Source organism: Lingula anatina, chromosome 9 (genome assembly GCF_051362555.1).
Source record: "Lingula anatina isolate TDL-2025a chromosome 9, LinAna3.0, whole genome shotgun sequence".
In the NCBI taxonomy this organism is placed as follows: domain Eukaryota; kingdom Metazoa; phylum Brachiopoda; class Lingulata; order Lingulida; family Lingulidae; genus Lingula; species Lingula anatina.
The window spans coordinates 9,189,919-9,210,531 of record NC_141775.1 but is presented as its reverse complement, the minus strand read 5'-3'; the positions used below and the strand labels follow the sequence as shown (position 1 = coordinate 9,210,531).

Below are 20,613 nucleotides of genomic sequence, written 5' to 3'. Positions count from 1 at the left end.
CTATTTCTTTGTCCAGCCACCTGAAGAAATACAGAGATGCTGGGGGGGGGGGGGGGGGGGTCCATGGCAACACCTTAAATGACATACTAAAAATCTAATGAGCATATGCATCTATGTATCTTCTTCTTTATGGTGATCATCTGAGAAGTTTGCTGATTGTTTAAAAAGGAATTTTACCCCCTCCCCCCCCTTCAGAATAAACCTTGAAAAGGTCAAGGTGAATCATTAGGCAACTTGATCCAATAGCTCCATGAGAGGTATTGGATCACTCATCCCTTTCATCACAAATCTGTGACAGTCAGACAGACAGAGACTATTCATGGAAGTTTGTCTGGCAAAAAAAAAAGAAAAAAAAAAAAATTCAACCAATCTTCAAAGAATCCACTTTTATGTCAACATCAATGAGCTGATATAATCACATAGTCGGACTATCAAGGCCAGGGCATCTTATACACAGAGTCCAAGACTCCATTCTCATGGACACCACTGTTCTATTTAGATTGATCCTACTCTGCAGGGACTCTAGCTGAGTGCAATCAGCTTGACTTAATGACACGCTTCCTCATTTCCAGCACTTGTAATATTTCATGTGAAATTGTATGTGAACCAAAAGACAAAATTTGCCTTGATCTTTCTTATATTATTTATCATGAAGACGTTCAAAAATTCTTTCAAAAATAACATAAAACTAGAGGATCAGAGAGGCGATACCGCCTCCGAATATTGTACCACCAGCTGGAGCAAGCGCATTCGTATAGACCCCCACATACACAAAATAAGGGACATAGCCGACAGTTTTGTGCTTGACAAGCTGTAAAAATGCAATCAACAAGAATTTTTAAACTATTGCAAAAAATATATATGGTACAATCAAATTTAAGTTCTTCGTAAGGTACGGTAAAGTGCCATGAATTTCGAACGGCTCTTGAATTTCGAACGATCTTAAAATCGGCCGTCTGGAGTTTTTTCTGGACCATGAATTTCGGCCAGTAAGCAATTTTGCGCGATCTTGATTTCGTGTATTTCGTACACCTTAAAATCGGCCACCGGGCTATTCTCACGCTTATAAAGATCTAACAGTCGGCAATATTGACCTAGCGTACCTTTACCTGAGTACTACGTGTGCGGCCCAAGGTGCAAGATAACGATCGGTACAGTTAGTTTAGGACGCTAAACAACATCGTCATATTCATTCATTCAGATAACAGGAGAATCTATTAAGAGTTGTACTGTCGGGCTGTTGTTTCTTTACCGCAGTATTCGGTGTGAGATAGCGATCGGTAGTTTTGCTGAGGCGCACAATAGCATTGTTAACAGTAGAGACTTCAGTAACAGACCAAAAGAGCAATATTAAGAGCTGCAAAAAAGATTACCATTATTGCTTTCTTGTCTCGCTCAGATCGTTCACGATCTCCCGCTGACGATCTTCCGCTAATGAAGTCACTTGAAATGTACAAATGAAATGAAAAATATTTTTAAAAATTATAAATTCCAATGGGGAGGGATGGAGGGTTAAAAACAATCGAGAACGATCTCCGGCTGACGATCTTCCGCAAACGAAAGCCACTGAACGAGTATGAGCTTTCTCGTTTCACTCGGATTGCGACGCTGACGATACGAAAATTGCGTTCTCGTCTCACCCTATAGCTTACGAAGTCTCTTTAACAAATATGAAAATTGCCTCCTGGTCTCTCTCGGATTGCGAACGATCTCTCGCTGAAAATTTGAAATTTTCCTTTTTGTCAATCAGCTTTGTCAGTTGCCGTGCGTATGAAGGTCCGGCAGGTGTCCCCTTTCACAAATTGGCCTGTAGTTTGCTTAGTGTTTTGTACCGCATGAAGGTCACTCTTGTCACTGCTGCATACGGCGTGGAATGTGTATCTTAAATTTCGTAGCATTTTATTGTGTTTTGTAAGCTTTAGGAAGTAGTTTCGTCGTGACTGAATATCAGCGTACACTACAAAGTAGTACCATTCATCTGTGACGCATCATAAAAGCTAGGTACGTCAAATTACTCTAAGAAAATTTCTTACAACGTCCACGGCTGTCCCGACAAGCCAAGACGTCATTAAAAAAAAGTCGCAAGCCGTCTAGCCGTCTTTGAAAATATAGGCCGTCCGGTGATGTCAGCGGCGTGTCAAAATTCTTTGAAACTTTGCAGGAAAAATCAATCTTCCTTTGTTTCTCTGGCTCCTTGTTTAGCCCTATGATCAGATTTATCTAGTGCCCCCAGGTCTGCTGGAGCAGCTCTTTGAAAATAACACACAGGTAGATTTTTATCTGAGATAAATATCGCGTTCGATACACTCAAGACAAAAGCTACCTGTGAGCTGAAGGGCGCTTTACCCTCTAATTAAGAGGTAAAGCAAGTTCCAGCTAGATGGACGATTAAGATCGGACTTCAGATGATAAGGAGTATTGTTTACCTCAATTCTGTGAAAGCAAACGAGAAGGGTGTCAGAACAATGGTGCATATATAAATTATACAGAGAATTTGTACATTCAGGTGACGTTAACTTATAATCGAAGGGGATTTTCGATAATATTCCTTAAAAAGTACACTAGATTTATAGAGAATAATATCATGGTTGGCCAAAATATTATATACGCACAGTGTATCCGTGCGTATGCCTGGTTACGCCCCTGTCGCAAACCAGCAAACCATATCCTGCTGACTACATGAAAATTGCCTTCTAGCATGGACAAAAAGTCCAAGCTTCTATGCTTGCTCGGATCGCTGACGATCTCTTGCTGACGAATATAGTAACGAAGTCCCTTGAACTAGTGTGGAAATTGGCTTATTGTCGCGCTCAGATCGCTCACTATCTCCCATTGACGATCTTCCAGTCCCTTGAACGAATATAAAAACTGCCTTTTCGGTTTACTCTAGATTACCTATCTCTCGCGTTTGTTTGAAAATGGTTTCAATGACAAAACGTACACGCTTTTCAAATGCGTACATTGACGCAACTATGCGCCAGGAAATCAGTTGCTGCTGCTGATTAAGATTGGGTTGCCTGAGCGAAAAAAAAAAAAAAAAAAAAAAAAACGGCCCTGCACCCCCCCCCCCCCAACCCCCAAACCTAGTATATTTGATCGAAGACAACAATCAGCGGTCATCTTGGTCGCAGCGCACGACGGAGAGAGACCGTAATACACAGTTCGGCTGCCGTGGCGAAGGCTACCTGTGCGCCGCACATACCGATCTGCGGTCGTAGTGGCCTCCCCGCACGGAGGAGAGGCCGTAGTGACGAGGCCGGCTTCTGCAGGGAAGGCTACGTATGCGTCGGAGACACCGACCCGCGAACGGCGAGATGAGGACGCATTCGCGCGTAAAGCTCCGCCCGACTTTAACGGTAAAGGCAACGAACCTGGTCGCGGAAGACACTTATAAATCGCAGATGAAGGCTACCTGCACGTGCGCCATAGACACTGATCGGCTGTCGTCTCGGTTTCAGTGCACGGAAAGGAGCACCGGTAACACTCAGCTTCCATAGTAAAGGTTATCTGGCCGTGGCAGACGCTAATCGTCGGCCGTCTCTCCCTCCGTCCACTCCCGTTCTGAGCGCCAGGATCGTTTTTGAAAAACGACACTAGTTTCTGGCTGCCAGAATCGCTTTTGAAAAACGATGCTACTGATAACGATGCTGTTTTGCGGCCCTAGACAACAGTACCGCTCTATCTATGGACCATACACAGTGATCGGGTGAAAGTACGTGTATACCTTTGGTCGCAATTACCGACACTCACACATCATACATTATGGTAACTCTAAATAGATCGTCGGGAGAAGATAACAGAAGGCCAAGCGACGAACAGGCAACTTCCGGTCAAAATTGACAGAATTCCATGAATTTCGAACTTTCAGAAGTTCTGAGCACCTCCATTTCATGAATTTCGGCCAGAACGATCTTTTCCCAAATTTAATTATTTTCTACTGTTCGAAATTCATGGCACATTACCGTAGGTCAAGGGTCAATTTCAAGGTCACAGTAAATTGCCAGTATATGACTTCCTATTCAAGTTCAAAAGTAACTATGGACCTATCTCTGTCAAGTTTGAAGTTAAAAGAGAAAGAAATTAGCAGAGTTCAGTTCATGATAAAAAGTAGGTCAAAGGTCAATTTCAAGGTCACATTTAGATTGCCAGTATATGACTTTCTATTCAAGTTCAATAGTAACTATGGACCTATCTCTGCCAGTTTTGGAGATAAAAGGAAAGCAAAATTTGCAAAATTCAGTTTATGGTGTAAAGTAGGTCAAAGGTCAATTTTAAGGTCACATTTAGATTGCCAGTATATGACTTCCTTTTCAAGTTCAATAGTAACTATGGACCTATCTCTGCCAGTTTTGGAGATAAAAGGGAAGCAAAATTTGCAAAATTCAGTTCATGGTGAAAAGTAGGTCAAAGGTCAATTTCAAGGTCACATTTAGATTGCCAGTATATGACTTCCTATTCAAGTTCAATAGTAACTATGGACCTATCTCTGCCAGTTTTGGAGATAAAAGGGAAGCAAAATTTGCAAAGTTCAGTTTATGGTGAAAAGTAGGTCAAAGGTCAATTTTGAGGTCACATTTAGATTGCCAGTATATGACTTCCTATTCAAGTTCAATAGTAACTACGGACCTATCTCAGCCAGTTTTGGAGATAAAAGGAAAGCAAAATTTGCAAAATTCAGTTCATGGTGTAAAGTAGGTCAAAGGTCAATTTTAAGGTCACATTTAGATTGCCAGTATATGACTTCCTATTCAAGTTCAATAGTAACTATGGACCTATCTCTGCCAGTTTTGGAGATAAAAGGGAAGCAAATTTTGCAAAGTTCAGTTTATGGTGAAAAGTAGGTCAAAGGTCAATTTTAAGGTCACATTTAGATTGCCAGTATATGACTTCCTATTCAAGTTCAATAGTAACTATGGACCTATCTCTGCCAGTTTTGGAGATAAAAGGGAAGAAAAATTTGCAAAGTTCAGTTCATGGTGAAAAGTAGGTCAAAGGTCACTTTCAAGGTCATAGTAAGATTGCCAGTATATGACTTCCTATTCAACTTCAATAGTAACTATGGACCTATCTCTGCCAGTTTTGGAGATAAAAGGGAAGAAAAATTTGCAAAGTTCAGTTCATGGTGAAAAGTAGGTCAAAGGTCACTTTCAAGGTCATAGTAAGATTGCCAGTATATGACTTCCTATTCAACTTCAATAGTAACTATGGACCTATCTCTGCCAGTTTTGGAGATATAAGGGACTAAATGTTATAATTTTGGAGTTACCATAATGTGCCTTAAATTTCGTACAGAAAAAATTAATTAAAATAAAGAAAATGTCATTTTGGTCAAAATTCTTGAAATAGGAGGTGCTCTGAAGTTTCAGAAGTTCAAATTTGATGAAATAATGTCATTTTTGAACACAAGTTGTCTGCTTTGCCAAGCCTTATGTTTTATTTTTCCAGAGTTCAAAATTTATTATCCATTACCGTACTGCACATTTTGCTTTTACCACCAATATGTACTTTTTGATACAGCGTAACTCGAAAACCGTATGGAATACAAAAAAACCGAGACCACCTCCAGTGTTGGGCTTTACATGCTCTACAAAATGCAAAAAAGAATGGGTCTCTAGCATTAACGGTTCCCGAATTAGAGACAGTTTTCAGTTTTGGTATCTTATGGCCGCTACTCCCGTGAAAATGCACCGATTGACCCCAAATTCATGGAGATGAAAGATGACCTGAAGGGTAACACCTTCAAATAATATTATTGGTTAAGTCTGTGTGGTGTCTGAATAACAGGGCAAAAAAATTTTTTTTCGTAAAAAATTTCATTTTTTTGAAAATTTTGGCCCATTTGACCTTGAAGTAAAGGTCAATGGTCAAATCCAAGGGTATATTTGAAATCTACACATATGACTTTTGGAAAGCCGTCTATAGAAATTTTTCCCATAACTCCTTCCGTAGGGTAGATAATTAGCATTTAATTTTGCCATTTTTAGACAAGGGTGCATTGCAATGAGTGCCACACCCAGACCCCAATACCGACAAAGCCCAAATTTTACGTGGAACGAGTTGAGATTATAGGTGACCTAAATCCATGAGATGGGTACGGGGGCCCTTACCGTCTAGGAGGAGAAGCGGTAACGGTAGCCATCCGGCGGAGCCAACGGAGCCGGCGGAGCCGGCGGAGCCGGCGGAACGATCCGGACGGGACCGAAACCATGTGTACCGCCAGCGCTAACGCTGGTGGTACAATAAACATGAATTATCAGATTAAAAAAAAAATTAATCTGTTGTACAGAACAGTTTGAAACACCAAGAATTGATTACAGAAACAAAAAAACAAACAAACAAACAGATTTGCTAATTTTTTATGAAAATGTATGGTAAATCTGAAGATAGATATAGACAGTCAGTACATGGTTATTCCGATTGCCAGGAAAACTTTCCGACGCAGTCGGACGATTTCATCTCCACTGACATGTGCTGTTCTATTTCCCTGTCCAGCCACCTGAAGAAATACAGGAGATGCTGAGCAGTTATCACTGCCACCTGTGTAAATATACGGTGGCCCCGCCAAGACATGTTGGTCGGGGAATGAAACAAGTGGGCCCTTTAACACTGGAACCTCAACCCAAGCAGCCAGAACCAGAACCAGAATCCAACCTGGCAAAATACCACACAAAAGATGAAAGTTATTCAAAAGAACTATTTCAAAATAAATAACTACAAGTTTGCCAAATTATGCCAAATTAAACGGTTAAGCTATTAATGGCTAGACTCATATTTCACACAGCCAGCACAGACGATTTCTTAACACTAGTAAAAATAACCAAAAGATGTTGATTATTATTTTTTTTTTCTCCAATCAAATGTCAAAGACCCATCAAATTTTATGCCAACTGTATCATTATGGGCAAGCCTGTTACTACTAAAAACATGAAAAAATCAGAAAAAAGAAGAAACCTCACAGTTATTATAAAGATACAAACGATAGGAAACTTTCTCCACTATGGTTGACAAAGTAAAAGTGGTACACTTTACGGTAATTTCTCATAAATTTCAATTACAGGACAATTTCCCATTTTATTATATTATTTCAAATCACTCATAAATGCAGTCTTTGATAACTCAACTTTCTTGAGGAACCTTTTGAATAATATGATCCAGCTATTATAAGCCAAACATACATAATTATTTATCAATTTTGTTTGAATATAGTGAGGAATTAATGAACCTCTACTATCTCACTTTTTTGCTTCTGCTGGAAACTGGAGTCTTTCATAAAATACAACTGATAGTTTTTTTTTTTTTTTTTTTTTTTTTTTAATCTTGACTGCCCACTAATGTCTGTTTCATTGCCAGTACTGAACTTTCTCTGTATAATGTCAACTTCACTTAAAATTCCGGCAAAAAAATTAATGCAAGACACCATCACTGGCTACCAGGCAGCGGCAAAACATCCCCGAAGCCTCTATTTGAACAACCTTTCTACAGCCACTTTCAAAACATTTTCTATTTGGCTTTGAGGGATTCCCTTCACATCAACATCACTGCTACGAACACGTGCGTTTGTATCTCATCCAGGTTACATAATTCTAAAAGCTACAAAAGACAATCTTTAATCATTCAGATCAAAAAACATATTGTGATAAAAACCTCAGAGAACGAGATCATTGTGTCTGTTGATTAAGATAACAAAGGGCTCCACAATTAGAAAAAAATCAAATACCTCAAATGATATCCTTGTATTCACAACAAACATAAAATTGTCTATTTTGCCAACTGAGATAAACTGTGAAAAGTGAAAATTAATCACAAACAAATATCTTTTTTGATTCTGAAGCTGTGACATATTTAGCAGCTGGAGATAAAATCATACATGTGGATTTGTTTTCAAACTTTTGTTTAAAAACTGCCCTTACTGTAGCAATACTAAGATCTCATGGAACAATCACGATGAAACTGCTATCAGGGATCGAAATGTTGCTTTCTCGGTATCTCATGGAAAAGCTATTGCGAGCTTGGGAAATCTATGTTAAATCTTACTTTCTCGTCCAGTAAATCATTAAAAAAATCCAGGAAATGCCGAAACCTGTAGGGAAATCGCCATCAGAGACTACTTTCCCAATGATCTGACACAAAAATGTACAGGGATCGACATTAACAACTGTATGGGAACAAAAATCTTAAAAACAAATAATTTTTGTTGTTTGCTTTAACTCATTTTTTTGTATCAAGGAAATCTATTTCTTTCAAGAAAGTAATATACCAAATCACTTTCCCAGCAGGGAAAGTAGGGTTTTCTGAACATTTCCCTATACCAATACAACTCTGTAGGGGCACCGTTATGGTCACCATGCTTCGGACAGTAAACCCTCCATTTGGCTGACCAAAGTCTGTCCATAACCCATCACACAACCATGTTGAAGCATCAATAATTCAAACCTCCTTTTGAGAAGAAACAACCAGTGTTTGAGAGTGGCCAAAACTATCAATTCCACATGAATTCTAGTCCAAAGAAAGGAGGACAAATAATACTGAAGAAAAAAAAAAGGGGAAAGGAAAAAAATGTACAGACTTGTTGTGGCTACCAAAATGGATGTAACAGGCAGCTTATTTTCCCATAACCATCCTTCTCCTGGTCAACTGTCCATTAAACTGCCCGCCATCATGGACTTGGTCATCGGTCATCATCAAATGACTGTCTTTTACTGGGACTATTTTTACATAAGTGGGTAACCAGTTGCAACAAGCTTATGGTTTTGCTGTAATCAAAAGACTCGGCGAAACAAGAACCTTAGAAAGCCACAATTTATTTAATTCCGAAACAATAATTATAGTTTTTTTTCTTATTCAAATATTTTAAGTATATGTTTTTATGATGTAACAATTTAAGGTATACTATACATGTTTTAAAAAGTCAAAAAAAGGTCCTATCTCTTTTTTGATTTCATATTTTACAAAGCTTCCTGTATTTCCCGTATGAAAGATTTTAAACTGACTCATATAGAAGTGCCTGATGTCGCTATTTTCTTATGAAATATACAGAAAGACAGTGGCATCTGGCCAAACATTTAGAACAAAACTATTCAATTAAAAATAGGAAAAAAATGAATTCGAATGCAGGCTGTGATGGTTTGAGCAATGATTCATGAGTAACTGCCTACATGTTTTAATCACTGCAAACTTATTAATTCCGCTGATAAAATTCAGCCCAAAAATAGCTTCTTCATAACCCAATCTGAACCCGAGATGTTTCATAAAAAACTTTCACCTGAAAATTATTTAGTCTTAATTTTAAGACCAGACAGACAGATTTGACCCTAGATATTTAAATTTTGTTCTATTCAGGAAAATGTTTCACTGTTTTCTTTTCTTTTTTTTTTTTTAACAGCAAGAAAGCAATGGTTATTGGTATGGGCCTGTTTTTTAAACTAAAGTAGACTAATTTAAATTTAGCTTGAAATGAAGTAGCTCAAATTGTAGTCTAGAAGTTTAGACCAGGCCCTGGTTTCACAAAAAAACTTAGGCTAATAACTTAATTACCAAGGTTACATGGTCCTTTGGGCACATCTTACCCTATCATGAGCAGTGTAACAGCAATCTCAAGTCCTAGTCAACTAAGCCAAGAAACTGACCTAAGTTTTTTGTGAAACTGGGGCCAGGTTTTTTTGGCTAAAGTTCTTCTCAGAAACCAGCCACTGACTTCAGTGAACCGAGCACCAAGATCAATAATCGAGCATATATTCTAAAGTGGAAACCTGCCTTGTGTAAGAAACTGTTGGAAGTGGACCTGGAGCAATATGTACAACTCTGCTCTGTCTGTCCAAACAATTAGAAATTGTAGCAATAAACTGGAAAAACAAGTGCTGGTAAATGCGGTCCCCTTGCGTCATCCTGGTAACCCGTGTAGGAGAGGTGAAGGCAACCTAATGAGGGTTAAACTACAGGGCCTGTTGTCCCCTTTTTTTGTCCTCACCCTTTCATTCTATACTGTTCATTTTTATTGTTCAGGAACCAGTGTCTTAGATGCAATAAGTTTTAAAGAAAATACAGGAAATTTCACTAAAATTGTCAGCGACCAAGTGTCCCATTGGATGAAAAATCCTTTTTGATACTGAATGTGGGCTTTGAGACCCTTTTCAATTATTTTTCTTGGTGGACGTATGTGAATATCGAGATCACTTTACTAATCTTGGCAAAACCGGGAAATATGCAAAAGAACCTCATACATGACTTTTCTCTCTTTTGAAATATCCAGCTTTATATTTTGCTTTTTTTGGGGGGCTTTTTTTAAAGTTCTTTTATTAAAATTATTATCCAGACCAGTGAATTACAGTTCCAGCCAGTAGATTTCAGGAAATTGGTGGTCCAAATGGCCAGAAAGCTGAAAAGTTAATGGCACAAACTGTAATGCCATACCATAGGCATACTATGGGCATATCATACCTTAGGCATACTAAGGGCATAGCATACCATAGGCATACTATGGGCATATCATACCATAGGCATACCATACCATACAATACCATAGGCATACCATACCATACAATACCATACAATACCATACCATAGGCATACCATGGGAATATCATGCCATAGGTATAGTATACCATACAATACCACATGCCATACCATAGGCATTCCATACCACACTACACCATATCCTCACTTACCTGTACTATTTCTTGTATTCAGAGTCAAGCTTGAACTGCTACAACCAGAGCTTGCCACAGGACTATGCTGTTGTTGTTGCTGATTATGTAACTGTTGTTGTTGCTGCTGTTGCATATGCTGTGGCTGCTGCTGTTGATGGTGATGATGATGATGTTGTTGCTGCAGCTGATGCTGCTGGTGCAGTTGCTGTAGCTGATGGTGCTGCTGGAAAAAAAACAAAACAATGCTGTGCGTCATTACTGTTGTTGTTACTGATGTTGATGATGTTGTATTTAATTGAAATGTAGATGTAGATCTATGGTTTTTTGGGTAAGGTGCAGGAAAAGCTCTCTGTAATGGTAATTACCTTATATAGACTGAAGTCTTGTGACTTATTGTAAAATCAAGTGCAATTTCACAAGATTTTGAGAAAAGTAGGGACAAAATAATTGGCAAACTAGTAAGTGTGGTGTGGCAACAACAGAAAAGCCTGAATTTATCCATGGATATTTTTCTTGTTGTTTTTTTTTCTTACAATCTTTTTTACATAACAGTAAAAATTTGCCATGTTTTGCGTGTCACTTTTGTTACCCTTTATCTAACATCATTCCTGGTTAATGAGTGTTTCTCCCTTATAACTGAGATTCTGAAAAGTTAATCCCAACTCATGAGGATTTATGCATGTTTTCACACGTCACATGATGCCATGTATGCCAAGTCTAAGGCCCCATTCAGAATGGATGATCCTAGTAATAACTGATCTGACGCCTAAATATGGCCGACCACAGTTCAAAAACAATTCCGCTGATTCCTGATGGTTTCCAGACTTCACACGCCCTTTTAAATGGATGAAATCTCTGCTCCTCGTGTGAAGGCGGGGAGGCCATCAGGAATCAGCAGCATCGCTTTTGAACTGTGATCGACCATATTTAGTCAGCACATCAGTAAGTACTCGGATCATCCATTCTGAATGGGGCCTAAGACTATCTTGAATGATTTCTGCTCAGGTTGGGATTTTCGAAAACCAACTGGTGAAGTTCGCCTTATTCCTTTTATCTCACAGTCAAGACAATAGGTAGAGAAGGAGGCTACTGGAGGCATTCAAATTATACTAATATACTGTTAATAAGCCTTGAAAGATTTGGATTAAAATGGTGCTCGATGTGGCCTTTGTTGAACATTACGCCCACTTCAAACCGATCCACAAATCAATTTGTGTGAACACACCCTCAGATTTGCAGACTGAATCCCTGAAATGGCAATCCAGTATTAAAAAATACTAAAGAAGGACACAAAGAGCTGGAGACCTATTAAGCAAATTGTGTGAATCAAGATGTAGGGGTTATTTTGGTTTACCAATTATCGTCATCCCTCCCCGCCCAACCCAGCAATTAAAGGGGTATTACAACTGTCAGGAATCCTTTAAAACTTACTATGGATTAGCTAATCCAGGCACTACGGCTTCATTAAGATTACTATAAATACTGGATAAACTGCTAATTGGGAAAATACATTATTCTATTTTGTCCTGTTCACACATGGGAAGACTCAGACTAGAAATTAGTTATTACTATCCAGCAGCTTAAAAGTTTTGTACTAAAATCCAGTGACAGGTTACTATTCAACTGAATTTCATATCCTAATTAATAATTTTCACAAAACATGAATTAGTTATCTGTTGTAACGACTTACCTTCTTTTTTGATATTTCAGGAACTTATGTGAAAAGGAGATAGGAAAAATTTAGTCTAAACTGATCCACGATCAGTCAGTATAAGCCCACTTAATTAGGATATTAGGTTTATTTCCAAAAAAAAACCAAGCAATTATATACAGTTCATACAGTTTACTGGACTTCTTCACACAAATTCAGGATAATACTGGACTATAATTTTCAACCTTTAAGGTATACTATCTACATCTCAAAATTTTCCTTATTTTTATGTCTAAATTATCCTGCAAAGTTGGCAATCTTTTCTAATTCAAACTATCAAAATGGTTATACCCTAGAACTAAAATCATGTGATTCCCCACTCTAGATCATTTATTAGAAATGCCTTGGTGTGAAACATTGAATCCAAGTGTAGGGGCTAGTCCTTTATTATTATCATTTTCATTTGGGGGAGACGGGGGGAGGGGGGGTCTTGGATAGAATGCCTTTAAAACAATGTAAGTCAAATGGGGTTCATGTTATTACTGCCAGAAATATTGACCTTGATGTTTATTCATTTAAGGTACAACAACTGCTCATTTTGGTAAAGAAAAAAGATTTTCCTTGGGTAAACAATGATTTTCCCATACTTTCCAATGGTTAATGAATCCATTTCTACATTCACAGTTAGTCCATCTTTTTTTTTTCTTTTTTTTTAAATAATTTTTAAAAGATTATTAAGGAGTTACAGCCTTCTATGAAGGTCCACATGGTCTGACGGCAAGCAGATTCCAGAAAAATTAAGTTAACCTCTGTTATGGTGGCAATATGGAATATATTATATTTCTAGGAGTTGTTTACAATGTATTTATTTTGAAGTATGAATCTCAAAACCCATAGTTGTCACTAATAGGCAAAGACTAAGCACATTTGTTTAGTTTAAACAGCTTCTGACCATTGATAAGTTCAACGCGATTTACACAAATTTAACTAGGCAAATATTATAAAATACTCTAGGGTAAATAGGCAATGGAAGTATTGTAAACCAAATTTATTTTAAAAACAAATTAAAATGCCTATTATTACATTCTAGCTGCCCTGGACTGGCCTGAGTGTATATATATACATATGTGTGTGTACTTGGATACTTAGATATATAATGTGACTGGTCAAAACTCACCTGTAGTCGACTCCATACATATGCTTCTGCCATGGCGGACTCAATCCCTCGTCAAAATAGATCTGGAAGAAAAGATTCCAAAATCATTAAAAATTGAAATATGACTTACTGTGAACAAAAACGCTTATTTTTTGTCTTTGTGGTTGTGGTGGCAAAATGTGGGTTTAGGAGAAAAATACAAGTTTTTCTTTACTTCATTTTTTTTTTTCCTTTTAAAATGACCTGAGTGAAATACAGACTGGCCATCACACCATCTCAACTGACCCCTCGGTGGTCATCCTACGGAACGGTCACCACTTAAACCTACCACTTAACAGAAGACCAAAAAAAAAAAAAAAAATGTGGCACCACACTCAACTTCCCATCATACGGACAGTTTGACCGATTATCATGAAATACAAATTACACATAATCTTTTTTTAAGTACGTCTGACCATCTCTATCACATCTTAAATACCGAAACCCTCCCCCATCTTTTTCTTGTTCGACAGGACATTTGGAGTCATTACAATACATTAATGGTGTGTAGATTTTGCCATGTGATTCTGTATAGAGGTATGATGGAGTGACCGCTGATATCATGGTTTTTTAAAAAGCAGATACGCCCTGTTGTAAAAATGAAATACAAGAGGGTGGAGCAGCATGGACATCTAGTATAAGCTTTTATCAGGCTAACTTTCAGATAAAATTTTTTAAGACAACTATCTTTGCTGGTAAGTTACTCAAAAATTTGAACCGGAAGATTATTTTTGTGACTCAGAACAAAAAAGTGAAACATTCCATACTTCTCTCAGACAAATTGGAAATTGTTCTCAATCATTTAAATCTCTCTAAAAGGGTTTTTTATGTCAAAAAAAAAAAAAAAAGAAAAAAAAAATCTGCTAAAAAAAAAAATCAAAGTAAGTTTTACCCAATGTAATGCCTATAAAATCTAAAACATCCCCTCTGATAGCATCATAGTTATTTAAAATGCCTCCTCCCCCTCCCTCTCACTAAACTCACTAAATAAATCAAGTCATTTGTCTAAAATGCTAAAATGTAACCCACAGTGGGCTTGAGTCTTGACCCAGTTACTGTGGCCGATTATCTAGGTCAGAAACAAGCTGATATCTTTTTGTGTTCTATATGCTTTAGACGGGGGGTATTGCATCAACTGAACAGGTTAGAAAAGATTTCTTAGAGTTAAATTTCACTCAGGTTTAATGTTTAACAAAGTAGGGATAAAATGGAGAATGTCGCGGGGGTTTTCTAAAGACTGTTTACCAAATGTAACAATGGTGAAGTATGTGTAAAGATTTTCCTGTGGGAACCAATAACAGATCAATACAAAAAAAAAAAAGGAAGTTCAATATCTGAGCTGTGTACCTTTTAACTTTCTCTATATCTTTCTTTAACATACAGATAGACACACACACTCACACATGGACACACACACTCACACATGGGCACACACACACACACACACACACACACACGCATACAAGAATACATACACACACCTCCAGCCTTGAACGCAAATCACCACCTACGCATTCCTAATTTCTTAAAAACACTTTCCACTGTCCCTTCTAAAATTTCTACACTGGACTGGACCATAGTGACCACATCTGACACTTGCAGCTCTAAATTTACCAGCCAGACAGACACCACTGTAAGGGCTGTTATAGATTACCTTTCCGTTTTGCTATTTACTTAACTGTCTGCTGATAACACTAGAACTTTCCTAGCTGCGCCTGAACCACCTATTTTATAACTACCTTTGGGTCACTGACGAGTTCTTCACAAGATACGGTTCACTTCATGAGGAGCTTTTAAACCTTGTTTAAAATCCAGGTATAACTTAAAACAGGAAAAAAATACGTGTGTGTGTGTGTGTGTGTGTGTGTGTGTGTGTGTGTGTGTGTGTGTGTGTGTGTGTGTGTGTAAGAGGTGGGGGGGGGGGGAGGGGGGGGGAACAAGAGAGAAATGTGAAACAATGTTTTATCACCCTGCTGTTTATGCCACAGGATTTTTTTTTGTAAAGTATTAGCTCAAGCTACAAAAAAATGACAATAAAAATATAGGAATTTAACAGCTTTATAGTCATTATTTTCCTTGTATGAACATAATAGCTTTATAAAACCACAGCACCAGACAACCAAAACAGATAATCAAATAGACAGAAAAGTTGTTGCCTTTTCCGTTTTTTACAATTTTCAGATCATCTCAATTACACAAAATAATATTATAATTCACATGAAGATTCATCTTTCTTACACATATCCAAAAATGGCATTCATTCTCAAGCCATAATATCATCCGCACATATACAGGGTTGTTGTAAGCTGTTACCAGCATTTAGATAAGCCCTCATGAATTGGTATTATGTCCTTGTTTTTTCACTCAGACTCTATTCACTAATGCATATTTCAATAGAAAGAAACACAACAGGGCCCCATTCATCAACGGATTCACCTTAATTTCGTTTCAAGGCCGATTCCTATTTGAGGGCTATTTCCACTGCTTTGCATCCACCAGCTGACTTATAATCCAGGAGTTGAATGATCAGCAAAATGACCAACGTGGACTGGACAACTGACCGATTACACATACTTCAATCGGTCCCATTCAGATCCAGACTTCTTACTGCACTCAAACCAGATAAATACTAGCGTTGGTTTTAATTAAAATGTTTAATAACTTTCAGTCAATCAGCCCCATCGCCAGCAATTTCAAAAGGGGGTTTCTTTCCAAAAAAGTGGACCTTTTTCCATAAAAACTTCACGCACCTAGATCAAATTTTACCCAGAGTGGACCTTTTCCCAGCAAAAGGGACGGTTCTTTTGACCCCCCCCCCCCCCGGCTACGGGCCTGCCCTTATACACAAATTGATGCCCAGGTGTGTTTTGAGTGGTATGTCTGTTGCCGAACAATACAACTCCAACTGTTAAACAGTACATGATGTTGTTTCATCAATTCTCTTTTCACCTGTGATACAGAACAGGTTTAATGAAGATATATATTGTTCTATGTAAAGATGTAGGTTTTTGAATTGCTACTTAGTTATAACCTTTGACTTTGGGATTTCAACTTGATTTTGACATTTATCATTCAATATTTATAATGGTTCTAGTTCATTTTTTTTTTTTTACAAAAGGTTGTAGCCTAACAACTTTTTATTACAATAATGACATATGTTTATGATAATCTTCAAGTTAATTAGAAAGTGTGAACTGGAAATAAAAGGAAATTGGGGGTAATTTCCAAAACCATTTCAGGTTTTTAAACATAAAAGTGTTTCAAGGACTGCTAAAATTTCTATACTAAATTAGGTCCTGGTCTCAAATTACATAACTGTTATAAAAGAAAATGAAAACATATAATTCCCAATTTCCTTTGAACAAAAATCATGTACATGCCATTATCGTGTTAAAAAGTAATTCAATAATATAATCAGCTTTACTGAATCATGTCCCCGAAGACATTTTTTATCTATTCTGATAAGCCTCACATTCCAAATGCATCCCTTATTTCCTGGATTAGAACATCCACACTTAAATTTTCATAAATTTGGAATCTTTCTCAAATCTGGCATTGTAATAATAACAGTGTCATTATAAAACCCAGAAAGTTCAATATTTCCTCACTGACAAATTTCCGGTCCCCTGTCAGCCATCTTGATCAGGTTGTAGCCCTTAAGGTCAAGACTGGAGGTAGACTGAGGGAGAGGGAGGAGAAGAGGAAGGGGGGGGGGGGGGCCCACACCATACAGCCTCCGTCACACGATTCTTAAAATACACTTTACAGGCCAATGACCTGTGCGCTGTTATCCTGACAAAGGTGTCCAACAAGTTATCAAAAAAAAAAAAAAAAAAACTGAATGAAGAAATGAAAACAGTCCGAGTTTGACAAAAAAAAAGAGTATTATCGTGCCCTTATAATATACATAATTACTGTATTCGATTTCAGCCAGACAATGCGACAGAGCTGTGTGTGTTTTTGTGTCATTCCCCATGGATCAATACCAGGCTGTCTGGGCATGAGTAGGTCGCAATACTCACTACCTGAATGCTACATCAGCCTTATAAAAGATATGCACTTGAAGCAAGGGGGATGTGGTTTTGTGGTGGCCTTAGATGGGTGTGTGGTGGCATAAGATGGGTGTGGGTGTGGGCTGGCATAAGGTGGGTGCAGGAGTATGGTAGGTATGGGTATATGTTAGAATGAGATGGGTGTGGGCGTGTGGTGGCATAAGATGGGTGTGGGTGTGGGTATATGGTGGATATGGGTGTGTGATGGCATATGATGGGTCTGGATGTATGGTGGGTATGGATGGCATGAAATGTGTGTTGTGCTATGTAGTAGCATAAAGTGGGTGTGTGGTAGCCCAAGGTGGATGTGGGTATGTGGTTATATAATAAGGATATGGGTGTCTGATGGCATGAGGCGGGTGTATGGTAATATAGGATGGATATGGGTATATGGTGATGGGTGTTTGGCCATGAGGTTGGTGTATGGTGATATGTGGGTATGGATGTGTGGCATAAGATATGAACACTGACAAAACATGGGTGTGGACATTTTGTAACATGAGGTGGGTGTATGGTGACCCGAATGGATATGACTGAGTGATGGCATGAGGTGGGTGTGTGGTAACACAAAATGGGTTTGGGTGTATGGTGATGTGAGGTGTGTATGGGTGTGGAGACATGAGATGGGTTGTTGGGTGGTGACATTGGATGTGGGTGGGTGGTGGCACAAGATGGGTGTGGGTGTGTGGTGACTTAATGTGGGTGTGGATATGTGGTGCCTTTATATGGGTGTGTTGTGACTTTAGGTGGATGTGGGTGTGTGGTGACTTTAGGTGGGTGTGGGAGGACACAAGGTGGATGTGGATGTATGGTGGCATTAAGTTAGTGAAGATGGTTGTTCTATTATCTGCCTTACAGGTGACAATCACAACACCAGTCACAATGGAAGTAGACTCCAAAACTGCACTAACAATAGCAATTATCTGAATCTCTTCCACTTAAAGTGTACATGACAGTGTTTCCTACTCTGTACCAATCAAGTTATATTATTCAGCTCAGGTCAACAACCTTGCTTGACCAGATGTTTCCACACCAATGAGAATATATCTTCGTGGTTAAACAATTTTAATATATATATATAACAAGTTTCTGAGCCTTCATTGACCACAACATATATTTAAATACCTAATAACTAATCATGTGAAAAAAAATCTAGGTGTGTAATTCTAGTAGAGCATGCTTGAATCACGTTCAATTTAAACGAAAGGTGTAGATCTCATGTTAGAAACCTGGCAGTGGGCCTGTTTGCACTGAAGACTTCGTTAGACCAAAGATATAGACTAATGTCACTTAAAACCTGCCTGCTAAATACGACTAGATAATGTGTGGGGAATCGTGGTGTGGTGGTATGTCCCCATGGAACATACTTGTCTGTTTCAATCTTAAATTGGGACAATCATTAAATTCAGACGGATTCCATTCATCACTTCACTGATGACTGATAAAGGTGCATTTAAGTCCTTTCTTTAGTATTAGTCGGATTTAACAAAACGCAGATTTTATAATAAATTAAGGAAGATATTTATAATTGTAACAAAAGTGCACTAAAAACCTTATTATCATTATTGCTAAAGTGTTTACAACTCCACTAACATGATGAATCTCCATAAACATCAATATGCTAAATATAGTATTTAGCGCTTGAGGTTCAGGCACAATTACCGTATTACCACATTTCAACCATCCCTGAGTACAAAGGCACTTTCTCCACCAAATCTGAATTTTCATTAAATCACCATCAGCATAAATTTCCTCTTTTTTACTCTAAAGCCTCCACATCAACATAAAGAATGATCTCCCATCGGCACAAATTATCCACCAACGAAGGTTGGGAGATGCGTTGTCCTTTTGACCCCGGGTGTCTGCAGCCATAGACCCACCCTCCGCTGATGATATACACTCTATCTGGGACTGCAGCCCTTGTCAATCTATCCATCAACACATTAGAGGGGAGATGACCTTCTGAACTCCAGTGAAACCAAAACTGATACAAATTTCTGGATACACTGGCGAGTGCGGCCCTGGCACAGCACGCTGGCACGTGTGTATGTGTTTCTACACATGGGTTGTGTGTGTGTGTGTGTGTGTGTGTGTGTGTGTGTGTGTGTGCATGCACGCGCGAGTGAGAGAGAGAGAGGGGGAGAAAGGGAAAATACAATCAAGCATTGGGTATGTTGAAGCTCAATGCTACCATTATACAACAGCTTGTAAATGTATGATTCACAGCCACCATTCTGCAAAAATTTGAATATATGATTCAATCATTAATATAGTTTTAACTTTTTCTGTAGCTAAAACACTTATTTTTGCACTTATGTCTTAAAAAATGAGACACTTGCCTCAAAATAATAATTTTGTATATTGATATCTTTTTACACTAACCTCATTTACAGCAGCCACTGCAATTTCAATGTGTTCACCTTGCTGAGAACAACTCTGTTTTCAATGTTTTTATTTCAATATTCTATAGATATTTTTGCCCCTATTGCTTATATGTAAATCAGTCAATGTCTCCCTTTTCCCTGCTTGGACCGTCATATTCCGTGCAGCAAGATGACTAGGTTCAGGCAGCACGGAGAGTTAGCATGTATCAAAAATAATTTTAATTAGCTAAAATAATTTTTTCTAAATGTGGACTTCACTTTGATCTGATAATCTTGACTGTTTCAACTTGATACTCTTATTTGGCCTATACTTAGGGTTTAATGTTTAAAATTTCACTAGTTATTTCCTTTTTTATTTTCTTGCTGCAAAACCAGTTGGTCCATCTGGCACACCATATACATCAGCTAACCAGCCATTGTGCCTGTCTGTCCGTCTGTCTATCCGTCTGCCTGACACTTGTTTACCTGTCACTGTCATCTATCTCTTATTTCATTCTAGATAGCTAGTATCTATCACTCTAGCTGTCTATCTTCCACTTTTGCTCCATTCTAGATAGCTAATTCAGTCAAGATAGCTAGTCTATCTGTCTGTTTGTCTGTCTGCCTGTCTCTCTATTTGCCTACCCAACCCTGCTTACCAGTCACTGTCTATCACTCAGTCTAGATATCTTTCAGACTGCCCCAA

General features: G+C 38.2%; 1 protein-coding gene across 3 annotated transcripts in view; it reads right to left on the bottom strand.

Moving 5' to 3' along the window:
• Positions 1-20,613, bottom strand: part of LOC106177443 (uncharacterized) — a 52,925-nt gene that overhangs the window by 27,055 nt on the left and 5,257 nt on the right. For 2 of the 3 annotated variants that reach the window (XM_013560327.2, XM_013560244.2), the window contains exons 2-3: positions 13,475-13,536; positions 10,665-10,869 (exon numbers count right to left, since the gene is read on the bottom strand). In XM_013560327.2, the coding sequence (XP_013415781.2) occupies positions 10,665-10,869; positions 13,475-13,507 (238 nt within the window). In that variant the 5' untranslated portion in view covers positions 13,508-13,536. The remainder of the gene's footprint in view (positions 1-10,664; positions 10,870-13,474; positions 13,537-20,613) is intronic. The other variant, XM_086996119.1, reaches the window with a different exon arrangement.